The sequence below is a fragment of the Geotrypetes seraphini genome, chromosome 9, assembly GCF_902459505.1.
Source record: "Geotrypetes seraphini chromosome 9, aGeoSer1.1, whole genome shotgun sequence".
NCBI lineage: Eukaryota > Metazoa > Chordata > Amphibia > Gymnophiona > Dermophiidae > Geotrypetes > Geotrypetes seraphini.
Window position 1 is genome coordinate 149,204,837 of NC_047092.1, and position 12,946 is coordinate 149,217,782.

At 41.7% G+C, this 12,946-nt stretch overlaps 1 protein-coding gene across 1 annotated transcript in view; it reads right to left on the bottom strand.

Moving 5' to 3' along the window:
• Positions 1-987: 987 nt before the first annotated feature.
• Positions 988-12,946, bottom strand: part of PID1 (phosphotyrosine interaction domain containing 1) — a 183,172-nt gene continuing 171,213 nt past the window's right edge. Inside the window, exon 3 of the mRNA XM_033959715.1 lies at positions 988-3,138. Within this exon, the coding sequence (XP_033815606.1) occupies positions 2,662-3,138 (477 nt within the window). The 3' untranslated portion in view covers positions 988-2,661. The remainder of the gene's footprint in view (positions 3,139-12,946) is intronic.

Sequence of the window (12,946 nt, forward strand, 5' to 3'; positions counted from 1 at the left end):
GCCCAATCACTTACATTGTGTATCAAGACTCGACACGATCGTGTTTCGGCCCCAATGGGCCTGCCTCGGGAGTCTGAAATCTGAAAGATGGTATGTACACTATTCTTCTAAAGGCGTCAAAAAACAATATAATGAAGCATTAAAAGTGGCTTTTAAAGCCAACGTGGCGGTCCTAACAAAAGCTTGTACACAAATCCTTGTTCAAAAGCAGCTTTAAGAGCCACTTTTAATGCTTTATTCTATTGGTTTTTGATTCCTTTAGAAGAATAGTGTACATACCATCATTCAGATTTCAGACTCCATTGGGGCCGAAACACGATCGTGTTGAGTCTTGATACACAATAAAAGTGATTGGGCACTAGAGTCTCCTTCGATGTTTGTTTCCTACTGCACACATACTTATACATGAATATTCAAGGAACTTGTTTTATAAACGTGTCTCTCCTCCCTCCTGAACCACATCTGTTGTATGAAAGAATAGAACTTTTATAAGAGATGCTGCAATATAATATGCATTAAGGACTGGATTCTACAAATGGCACCCAAATTTGGGCATTCTTTGTCAAATAACGCCTAGTGCCGGCACCCACACCCAGTTTTGGATGTGAAGACACCAACTAAAATCCTAGTGTAAATCCTTGCACCTAAATAGGGCACAGATCTGCCATATTCTATACACCGAGTGCAATTTTTAGAAATGGCCCCTGATCCACCCATGCCCCTATCATGACCATGTATATATCACCTTTTCAGATCCATATGGAAAATTTACATTCACATCTTTATAGAATCCCAGTTTAATTGTTGCCAGCATTCATTTATTGCCAATTAACTGCTCATTTGTCATTTGAGTTTCACATGCAATTATGGAAAATGCCAATGTATGCCAAATTTTTGCAAGCAATTTTGGGTGCCATATATATGGAATCTGGGAGGATGTCTGTTTACACCTATTACCTCATCAGATAAGCATGAAAAGTCACAATGTGTGGTGAAAATACAATGGTATTTATTTGTGGAGTCTGAGTTATACCTGCCTGAGTAAATGTATCTATCTGTGTGATAACAAATGGACTTTTTTCCCCAAAAATAAACAGATCTTGGGGATTAAATCACAGGAGAACACTTGAATTTGCATTTTCATTAGACATGCAGGGAATTTATTTTTTTTTTTTAAATTTAGCTAAAGTATATATTTATTAAACAATGAATGATGACAAATGGTTTACACATTTTAAAGCGGCCAGCATATTTTTAAGAGCTGAGGATCTTACGTACCTGAATGTAATTCATCTTGAGATACAACTTAAAAGATGTGAGCTAAACCCAAAATCCATTCCTAAATATTTTCATGTGAAACTCACTCATATATGCACAAATACACACTGCCTACATACCATGAACTGTTTTATACACAAACACACATGCAAAATCATATCAATGCAAAGTATGGCCATCTTGCTCTAACTAATTTTCACTTAAGGCTTCTAAGGTCCTAACATTCCATCGTGAGCAAATCAAAATTGTGCAAATGAACAAGGATTACCTGCAAACTATTAGCAAAATCTATTCTTGGCCTTCAACTCTTTTCAAAAAGCAAAACACAGGCTTTTTTTAAAAAAAAAATTATTATTAAGGCGATCAAAAATGCAAGATGTCTTATGTTTTAGCTATGCAGTTCAAAAAGCTTCTTTTCTAGGCCTCTGTTAGACCAAACCACATTGTCCAGAACTAGTGCAGGAAGCAAAGTACTGTATTTCTTTTGAAGTGAGGTATTGTGACCGTTTCTATGGTAACTCAGTTCAGATGTTGCAAGCCAATGCCATCTTTGCAAGCTTATGAATGATGGACTGGTATTGAGGGATTTTTGTACAGTTTAAGTACTAATGATTTCTAAAGCTAGCCATGAATCACAGACCTTACTAGACACAGGTCAATGATCTATCTTCTATATTAGACAACTTTCAGAAACTAATAACCTAACAATCAGGCATGTAACTAACAGAGCTGATTTAATATGACGCATCATTAAGGATCTTCATCGTTTTGTTATATCATGCAGCATGTATATTTTATTATTTTAGGGAACAAAATAAATGATGCTAAGAGGAAGGTAGGTCGTTGCATGTAAACTATAAAATAGATAAAATGAATAAAATTGCATGTGATACATTGCGTACATAAAAGCATCCTCTGGTAAATCATCTGTCAAATGTCATTTCCTCATACAAAAGGCAGTGTCAATTTTTGTTCAGCATAACAATGCTCAAATGATCCTGAAGGACAGTATTGTCATATAAAAGTATTCTCATCTCTTCACCGTCACGACTTTAATATTCTACTTCAATAAAGGTATTGACCCCCCATTATGGCTCTACCGTGAAAGTTGCTTGCTGGGTTTAACAACTCAAATAAGAATGGGTCAGCATCAGATGGTCAACCTGAACAGGCCACAAAGAGGCAAAAAGTAGGAGGGAACTAGTTCTCACATTTCGAAGACACCAGCAGCAGCTCAATGTAATAATTACTTTAGTGATGAATATCTTTTGGTACAGAATTACTCTTGATTTAGAAGTGCTTGGCAATCTATTCAATTCCAATTTGTGCAGTTGCTTGTACATCTATCAGCCCAATACCTTTGCTGAACCATTAACAATTCACTCAGCCATCATCAGACTCAAATTCCTGAGAGATTTCTTCGGATGAGCTGTTCCTGTGGATTCGGCCATCACTCTTCATACTCTGGAATGTCTTCTTAAAGGCCTCCATCATAGCATGTGCCAGCTTCTTGGCCTCCAGCTTACTTTCACATTCTACAGCATGGCAGTCCATCTGGAAAGTCAGGTCATCGTTGATCTCGCGATACACCCAGGCAAAGATATTGGGACTCACGTTGTGGTCAGCTGTGCAGTACGCAATACGTGCCACCTGAAAGGTATCCATGTGGACCGTGGCCTCTCCTCGAAGGTCCAGTTGGTGGAGTCGGACCTGAAAAGGACGGATTTCCAGGACAGCGTTGGCAGGAAAGACATCCTCTCGAGCAAGTGTATGCCTCTTCCATAATTCGATGACAGGCTGCTCCGTACATCCTGATGAAAACTTCACTCCTGCTGTGGATACCTTACCCAAGTATGTAACCTAGGGGGAAAAAAAGCAAGCAAAATTAGATCTCATGAATTAACTACAGTTTAGATGCGATCTGCAATTCTTATTTTTAAAAATTGGATTGCTTTAAAAAATGATAACCATAGTTGTCTTCAGTAAAAACAATTCTGCATGTGAGATTTTAATTTACTATGTATAGGAAACACTAGTGTTTTGGGGGTTGGTTTTTTTTAAAGGCAACAGTAAATTAAGAAAACTCCAGTTACATCTCCAATCTTCCAGCCAGTAGTACACTGTGCAACAGAGATTTTGGGGCATGAATTGTACTGGGTGTTCTATAGTGATTTGGGGGTCGCTGAATTCAAAACTGACCTTAATTTTTGATTTTTGGCAAAAGAGCATTATAATGCAAAAATTAACATTTTCGCTATATTTTATAATGCTTGGAGTAAATGTTATAACAATCTCTGAAATATTAAAACAGTTTGCCTCAAATTAGATTTTTAAGCTAAAGTATTAATTTTAAAGATAAAGTAATAATGTGCTATATAATTAAATTATTATGGGTGATATCCAGCTCTCTGTAGGCCTATTACATCATCAGCAATTTTTAAGCTTCATCAGCACAGTTGAGATGAAATTGTCAATTTTGTATCAGGGTTTTGCTTCTTAGTTAAATCAGCGCAATGCGTTACATTATGACTTCCCATGCTATAAATATTTGCGATTTGCTTAAAAACTATACATGATAGGAGAAAACAGGCAATTTTAATACACAGGAGATCAAATTCTATAAAGTAAACCTCATTTTCTTCTTGCCCCAGAAAAAAAGTTAAAATTTGTTGCGCTGTGGTATCAGAAAATATCAAAGGTAATAGTCATTCCATAGTCAAATCTATCTGTCCAAGCTTTATCTATACTCAATGGCCACACTTTTCTTTTTCTTTGTTATATTTACCCTCTTCTTTCAAAATCCACTCCATCCCATCAAGAATGGACAGTAGTGTGGAAGGGCACTTTTGAAAGGATGTCCATGTCTGAACATCCCAAATGGATGCTCATCTCACATATATTTTTGAACAAGATACAGCCTGTTTGAAAATATGTGAGATGGACTTCCACGCACTAGAAAAGTCTAGTGTGAACATCCATTTTACAAACTGAAATGCCCAGATTTTAAATGGGGGAAAACAAGGAACACTGATGTCTGTATAGCAGCATTTTTAGAAAATGGCCATGTAGACATTCATGCAGAACAGAGGGTCAGTAGTGACTATAAACCAAGGGAACCAGGCTCAAATCTCACATTAACTCAGGGATGTCAAAGTCCCTCCTCAAGGGCCGCAATCCAGTCGAGTTTTCAAGATTTCCCCAATGAATATGCATGAGATCTATTTGCTTGCACTGCTTTCATTGTATGCTAATAGATCTCATGCATATTCATTGGGGAAATCCTGAAAACCCGACTGGATTGCAGCCCTCGAGGAAGGACTTTGACTCCCCTGCTTTAACTCTTTGTTTTTTTGTAACTGTGAGCCCTCCAAGAGCAGAAAAATATCTACTGTACCTGAATGTACATCACTTCAATATAGGGTTACCATATTTTCTTCTGCAAAACCCCGGACACATGATACCACCCTGCTCCGTCTCCAGCCCTGCCCAGTTCAGCCTCCTCTCTTCCCCGACGAGCTCAAGCCGTGTCTGGAGGGCCTAGAGCATGCGTGGATGTGTGTGACATCATCTGCGCATGCTCAGAGGCCCTCCAGATGCGGTCGGAGTTCGTCAGAGCTTTCCAAAACCTGGACAAACTGCCAGGTTTTGGAAAGTCTATCCTGGAACCCGGACAGTCATAGTAGATGACGGCAGATAAAGACCCGAATGGTCCATCCAGTCTGCCCAACCTGATTCAATTTAAAAATTTTTTTTTTTTTTCTTCTTAGCTATTTCTGGGCAAGAATCCAAAGCTTTACCCGGTACTATGCTTGGATTCCACCTGCCGAAATCTCTGTTAAGACTTACTCCAGCCCATCTACACCCTCCCAGCCATTGAAGCCCTCCCCTGCCCATCCTCTACCAAACGGCCATACACAGACACAGACCGTGCAAGTCTGCCCAGTAACTGGCCTTAGTTCAATATTTAATATTATTTTCTGATTCTAAATCTTCTGTGTTCATCCCACGCTTCTTTGAACTCAGTCACAGTTTTACTCTCCACCACCTCTCTCGGGAGCGCATTCCAGGCATCCACTACCCTCTCCGTAAAGTAGAATTTCCTAACATTGCCCCTGAATCTACCACCCCTCAACCTCAAATTATGTCCTCTGGTTTTACCATTTTCCTTTCTCTGGAAAAGATTTTGTTCTACATTAAAAAGAGGATATGTCTGAGTTTTCCCAGATGTTTGGAAACCCTACTTCAATAGCCTTCAAGCTTAAAGGTGTCTCATAGTTAAATGCAATAGGTATTTTTCTGTTTCTGGAGGGCTCACAAAAGAGTTCAAGTGGAATTCAAATCTGGGTTCTTTGGTTTACAGTCCATTAATTGCTAGGCTACTCTTCAGACCTACTTCCTGCTCTTTTAAGAATATCCATAATATCTGAAGCTGTCATATGGCCTGCATCCCCTTCCAGTTTCACTTTCAGGGTAGAGCGACAGGAATAGTACCATACATACTCAAATATAAACTGATCTGAATATAAACCGAGATTACCTTTTTTTCTTTCCTTAAAGGAGGAAAAAAGGTTGACTCAAATATAAACCGAGATTAGAAATTTGGGTGATCCTGGTATGAGTATACAAAGACTAGACATCTTGCCATAAGATTTAACAACATTTTAAAAACTTTAAATATTTTTATTAGCGCAAAAAAACAATTTACGTATTCATGCCTATTCTTAAGGTAAAAAGGCCAAAAACACAAAATTTTCCAGCAAAACACTCTAGGCCAGTCGGAATAATCTTTTCTTTCCATGACTGAGTACTTGCCTGTTTTACAATGTTTCTCTCACTTTTTACCTTTTTTTTTCCTCCAATTTAAAACATTTTTTTTTTCAATTTAAATCATAAATCAAGAACAGGTAGAACAATACAGCAATAGCACTCTCTTTTTTTTTATCTCAGTGACTTTAAAATTTTTGTACATCACAGAATGCTAATAACTTGCTTTAAGATCACAATCTGAAAAAGTGACTTCTATGATCCTGAAATGTACAGTACAACCTTCCCCCCCCCAAAAAAATCAAGTTTTCCTATTGTTCTGCATTACTGTAAATCCATATTCTTTGCCTTCAAAATCACAAAATCTGAAATAGAACTTTAATTTTTTTTTCTTAAGATTAATGCACCTTTGTACCCATTCTCACCCTGCCAGAAGCAAGAAGAAGGGTTCCAGCCTCTGCTTCTCGAGAACTCGTCTCAGTTGCTAACCCCACTCCAACTTTGGGATCCCTGCAGAACTTGCATAGCACTCCCAGCATTTCAATGCCTCTTTTCCACAGGCCTAACACTAGCAGGAATAGTCCATGTTAGGAATGCAGCTGCCGAACACACATGGTGGACATGAAAAGAAAACTATCCCCCTCCCCTGTTGCACACAGAAGGGAGAAAAGGAGAGGACTGTCAACAGATACTTGAAGGCTCCCCCTCGTTTTAATTCTATAGGTTGTTCGAAGAAGGCACTCAGGACTCCAAGAATAAATCTCCAGAGCCGTGACCACCGATGATGTATGCACATCAAGTGTTGGGCCTTGAGCACTTACGCAAATGCTCAAGGCCCCGCATTGGATCTGTGTACGCCATCGGCGGCTGGGGCTTTCTTCTGCGTAATGACAGCAGCTTTCTTCTGCACCAATTGGTAAGCTGCTGTGCGGAGAGGGGGTGGATAAGTAGGATAGATGTGCTACATTCTTCAGTGAGGGGCCTCTATAATGGACAGCGGCATTGGTATTCATTGGTGGGGGAGGTGGGTGGTGGTATATGGCAATGCACAGCCCTGGTGGAGGAAGAAGAGGACCAGTAGTCAGGTGGTTGCTCAAATATAAACCAAGATCCTAATTTGGGGGCCATTTTTGGGGCCTAATAATCACGGTTTATGTTTGAGTATATACGGTAACCACTGGGAGATTAAGGAGCTGTCATACCTTAATTCCAGTGGAGAGCTGCGCAATCAGAGTACCTTTCTGTAACCTGAAAATTCCTGAAATGGGTCTAAATAAGAAAGAACAGATGTTTCAGCATAATGGATGAAACGTCGGTTCTTTCTACACAGACCCGGCGAGACACGGAAACTTGCTACAATCATGAAGCCTGCCGCGGAAGCCTAAGAGAACAGGTCTAAATAAGGGCGTCCTTTGTAGACATGGGCAATTTTTCACATTCAGTAACTGCTGTTGGACATCCAAGTTTCAGGCACTCTCTAGTCTCACATGAAACACCTCTTGCTATTTGGACGTACTGCAGTGTTGAATGTCCCTATTCTACCTTTGCAAAATCGGGATTTAGGTATTACAAAGCACCTGGATGCCCATTTCAGCCTTTTAAGATGTTTGTATGCTTCAAAAATGAGAGCCATAGACTCCACAGTTATGTTTGCCATGTTCAAATGAAATGAAAACTCAATTGTTCATTTCAGTTGACTGTCCAGTCCAGTGACAAACTTTAGATTGAACAGATTATACATTAGCTTGCCAGTGTTTCTTAACTCGATCCTGGAGTACCCCATTGCCAGTCTGGTTTTCAGGATATCCACAATGAATATGAATAAACTTGATTTGCATACACTGCCTCCATTATATGCAAATTTATTTCATGCATATTCATTGTGAATATCCTGAAAACCTGACTGGCAAGGAGGTACTCCAGGACAGAATTGAGAAATACTGCCTTAAACAATAGTTTCTACTCCCAGTCAAAACATCTATCTTGTACCCGCAGGATAGAAATGACATTGTCAAAAAAAATTCCCACAGTGGGAAATAAGAATTTGCAACATTAGATACTTAATGCATGAGATAGTCGCATAGGGGACAACATGTACGAGGGGGCATTCGGAGAAAATGAAGGGAGATAGGTTCAAAACGAATGCAAGGAAGTTTTTTTTCACCCAGAGGGTCGTGGACACTTGGAATGCGCTACCAGAGGAAGTGATCAGGCAGAGTACGGTACAGGGATTCAAACAGAGACTGGATGGATTCCTGAGGGATAAAGGGATCGTGGGATACTGAGAAAGCTAACCAGAAAATAAATGTAGAAACCCAACCAGGTCGTGCAGGTGCAAGACCGGAGGGCTAGGACTTTGATAGGAAGATAGGACTCAATTAGGAAACCAAGGAGGCATGGGGGCACCTTCTGGTGATTTAGACAGGTCGTGACCTGTTTGGGCCGCCGCGGGAGCGGACTGCTGGGCAGGATGGACCTATGGTCTGACCCAGCAGAGGCACTGCTTATGTTCTTATGTTCTTATGGGACATAATTTTCCACTCTAGATACAGCCAGTCTGGAAGATGCTCCAAGAGCTCCGGGAGGATCCAATACATACCTTGACGCATTATATAGGCGTGATGATACCTATAAAAATTGGGAAAATTTACCCCACCCTCCACAATTGGTTTTTGTAAAAATACTAGAGCGATTCTCGAATTTTTCCCAAGCCAAATAAATTTTGTCAAAATACTATTTAATTTTTTATAAAAAGACCCCTGAAAAAAACTGCTTCATTTCCTTTGTGGAACCTTTGTGGAACCTTTTGATGCTATTTGGATTTTGTTGTTTTAACTTCTGCACAAAACTTACTTTCTCACACCTCCAAGCCTGAACACAGCACCTGTTTTGACATCATTACATTGGCGTCCCATTCATTAGAAGATTCAGTTCAAAGTTTTAACGTTAATCTTTAAGGTCTTAAAGAATGAAGCGCCTTCAGTTAACAGCTTCTACCCTTAAAATCTATAAACCAACATGAACCTTAAGATCAGCCGATAAAAATCTGCTTGAAGCACCGTCTTATTGCATGATTGGTTTTCATGGTCTCTGCTCTTCGACCTTTCAAGTGATTAACCCTATATTATGGAATTATGCAAAACTGAATCATTTATGATAATCAGGAAACAATTAAAGACATATTTGTTTGAAAAGGTCTTTTTAAGGTACACTTGGCTTTTATGGTAGAATGTGCCATCTTTAACACCGAAGAAATTATTGTAAATGTAGCTGATTGAAAAGACTCTCAAACTTTAAACCCTCCCCCTCCTTTTTATTTTTTTAACTAAGCCACAGTAGAGGTGCCTACCACAGGCCAGAACATTAAATGCTCTGACGTTGCTCCAGTGCTCATAGGAATACTACGAGCGCTGAAGCAATGTCAGAGCATTTAGCGCTCTGGGATGAGGTACAAACCTCTACCACGGCTTAGTAAAAGGTGGGGTTATTTTGCATCTGTTTATGATTTGATGTGATGTCTGTTTTGATCATTTATTTAAGTATTTATACACCACTTATAGCCTAAGTGGTTTACTCGAACATTTTTCCCTGTCTGTCCTGGTGGGCTCACAATCTATCTAAACCTGGAGCAATGAGGGGATTAAGGGACTTGCCCAGGGTCACAAGGAGCAACGTGGGATATGAACCCACAACCTCAGGGGGCTGAGGCTGTGGCTCTAACCACTGCACCACACACTCCCCACATGTTCTAATTATGTATGTTCATGCTTGTAATCTACCTAAAACTGTGATATTATGTAGAATATAAATTTTATAAAATAAGATACTCCTTGGCAGGCACAAAGAATTGGGTGCCAGCAGGACCTCCAATGTTGGCGTTACAGCAATGTACTCACAGTTTAAAGCCCTCTGCTGAACCTCTCCTTAGGTAAACCAATTTTTTGGCTGTTGGCAACTAAATGTCAAGGGGGCTACATGAAAGTGATTTTGGCTCCCATACAACATTGTGAAAACCACAGACATTCCTTTGGCTAGCTGAACACTATTCATCTCATCTCACTTGCATTTCTTCCAGTTCAACAAACAAATCTGGTTACAGAAAAGTACATTTCCCCTTCCAGTTGATCTCTGCCTTCCACATTGTATGTTGTTTAGTCTGTCCGTCCACCCCCCCTTTTCCCCCTCCGGATTCTATATGTGGTGTCCAAAGTTAGGCACAAACATTTGGATGCATATCCAAGTTGTGCGTGCATCTTAATTGATCGACAAGCCTTAACTAGCAATAATTGGGCAGTAAAATAATTATTGTAAATTGACATCAATTAGAATTTGCACGCAAAACTGGCTGTGCGCTATTCTATAAGGCTTGCTATGTAACTCTCATAGTATGTATCTGAAAAGGAGCAAGGCTAGGGGTGTGTCAGGGGTATTTTTAAAAAAAAGTTGCGCACAGAATTTGCCCGAAGCACACCTAAGTTACACACTGGCATCTACACCTGCTTTTAGCAGGCATAAGTATGGTGCTCAAAAGTTAAGCACTGGATTCGTACAAACACTATTCTAAAAAGGGCATACACCCTCTATGGAATAGTACTTAATGCCATAGGCATAGTCAGACACCCAATTTTGGATGGGCCTAGACCCCAGTTGGGTGGGCAGATCACATCTCTCCATCTCCCGGCAAGGCAAGACGATCTAGACTCTCTCCACCCCCCACCCCCACCCCCCACACACACACTTCCAGCCGTTTGAAGAGCTAACCTTATGCATGCTGCTCGTGCCAGTCCCACAGCCTTCCTTCTGACACATTCCACTTCTGCAGAAACAGGAAGTTGTGTCTGAAGGAAGGCTGTGTGGCCTGCGTCAGCAGCATGCTTCAGTCATGTTGCTCGATGTCGGCGAAGACCAGCCCTTCAAAGGTACTCAGAGGTTTTGGGAGTTTTTAGCTGGTGGGGCTTAGGGATTCCCAAAATGGGCCTGGCCCACCCACTGCTTAGTACCCAATTCTTTCAGTGTCATTTATTGAATTTCCTCCGCTGAGCTTTTCTAAAAAATAAAAATACAAAGGTTGATATGTAGCAGGACTTATTCAGGTAAGATACATACACAGATTTGCATTTGCCAGATTTGTAGATAAAATGTTAAAAATCTGGACAGACTACCTCAGCATTATCTGGATTGTGCCAGGGTGGCTTGGGGAGAAGCCTGGGCAAAGCTGGCATTTACCCAGTTAGCACTGGCATTCAGTCTACTAACTAACTACTTGGATAAAGTTAGGACAGTAAAACTAAAAGTACAGCTAGTCTAGGGCATGTTGCAGCCACACTGGGGACAATTTTATAAAGGAATGTTTTTGCATGCAAAGTCCTTTTTGTGTGCTTACAAAGGCTTTTATATAATTACTTCCCAATTCCATTATCATATGGAATTATAATGTTTGGTACCTCAGTTATAAAAAATAGCCTGCTAAATAGTTCCAACATGTATGTATAAGTATTGTTTTCTTTTTCTGTATTGTTACCTATAATTCCAATAAAAAGATTTGAACTAAAAAAAAAACTTCTTCTCATCATGAGAGGCGTGGCTTTGCAAATGATTACCGTATTTTCTCGCATATAACGCGCGCGTTATACGTGGTTTTTATAAACCGCGCATACCCTTGCGCGTTATACGCGTGAGCGCGTTGTACAAAAATTTTTTTACATAGTTTCCCCCCCCCAACGCCCGATTCATCACCCGGAAGGAGCGCTCGCACTCCCACCCCGAAGGACCGCTCTCACCCCCACCCGAAGAACCGCTCGCACCCCCACAGCCTCCCCCCCTCCCCCATGGAGAAGCTGTCTACCTTGTTTCCGGATGCCAGCCCAGCTGCTTCCTCTGCCGGCCGTCCTGCCCCTTCTCAGAGCCCTGTGCTGCGCTGCTTCCTCTTCAGGCGGTCCCGCCCTTTCTCTGATGTCAGAGAAAGGGCGGGACCGCCGGAAGAAAAAGCAGCACAGCAGGGCTCAGAGAAGGGGCGGGACCGCCGGCAGAGGAAACAGCTGGGCTCGCTGGCATCCGGAAACAAGGTAGACAGCTTCTCATGGGGGAGGGGGGTGAGGCTGTGGGGGTGCGAGCGGTTCTTCGGGTGGGGGTGCGAGCGGTCCTTCGGGGTGGGAGTGCGAGCGCTCCTTCGGGGTGGGGGTGCGAGCGGTCCTTCAGGGTGGGGGTGCGGGTGCGTGCGAGCGGTCCTTCGGGGTGGGGGTGCGAGCGGTCCTGCGGAGGGGTGAATCGGACGTCGGGGGGGGGGCATCAGGCTTTCAGGGTAGGGACAGGACTTCAAGGAGGAAAGGAGAGTCGGGGCGGGCGAAAACAGAGTCAGGGTCTCCAGAGGAGAGTCGGGGCGGGCGAAAGGAGAGTCGGGCAGCATGCGCGGTATATGGGTGTGCGCGGTATATAAAAATTTATGCACATAAATATGTGTTTTTTGCGCGCTATACCCGTGTGCGTGTTTTACATGGGTGCGCGTTATCTATGTGAAAATACGGTACTAGGAACTGGAAACAATGGGATAGGTTGAATATGTCGTTTTGGTGGGAGACCCTAAGGGCTCCTTTTACAAAGCTGGCAATTTAGCGCACGCTAAACCTACACTACGCGGCTAGAACTAACGCCAGCTCAATGCTGACGTTAGTGTCTGGCGTGCGCTAAAACTGCTAGCACAGCTTTGTAAAAGGAACCCTATGTCTGTATTACAGATATGAGAAAATGCTTGCAGAAAAAAATAAATGAATCACAAAGATTTATAAGAATCTGGGGTCCATGAGAGGAAGTGACGTCACCACTGTAGATGGCCGCTTAAACTCGGAGCTCTGATGGGGCTCGCGGTTTCGGTTTAATATCTTGCTTAACAAGCTGCAGTGCGCGA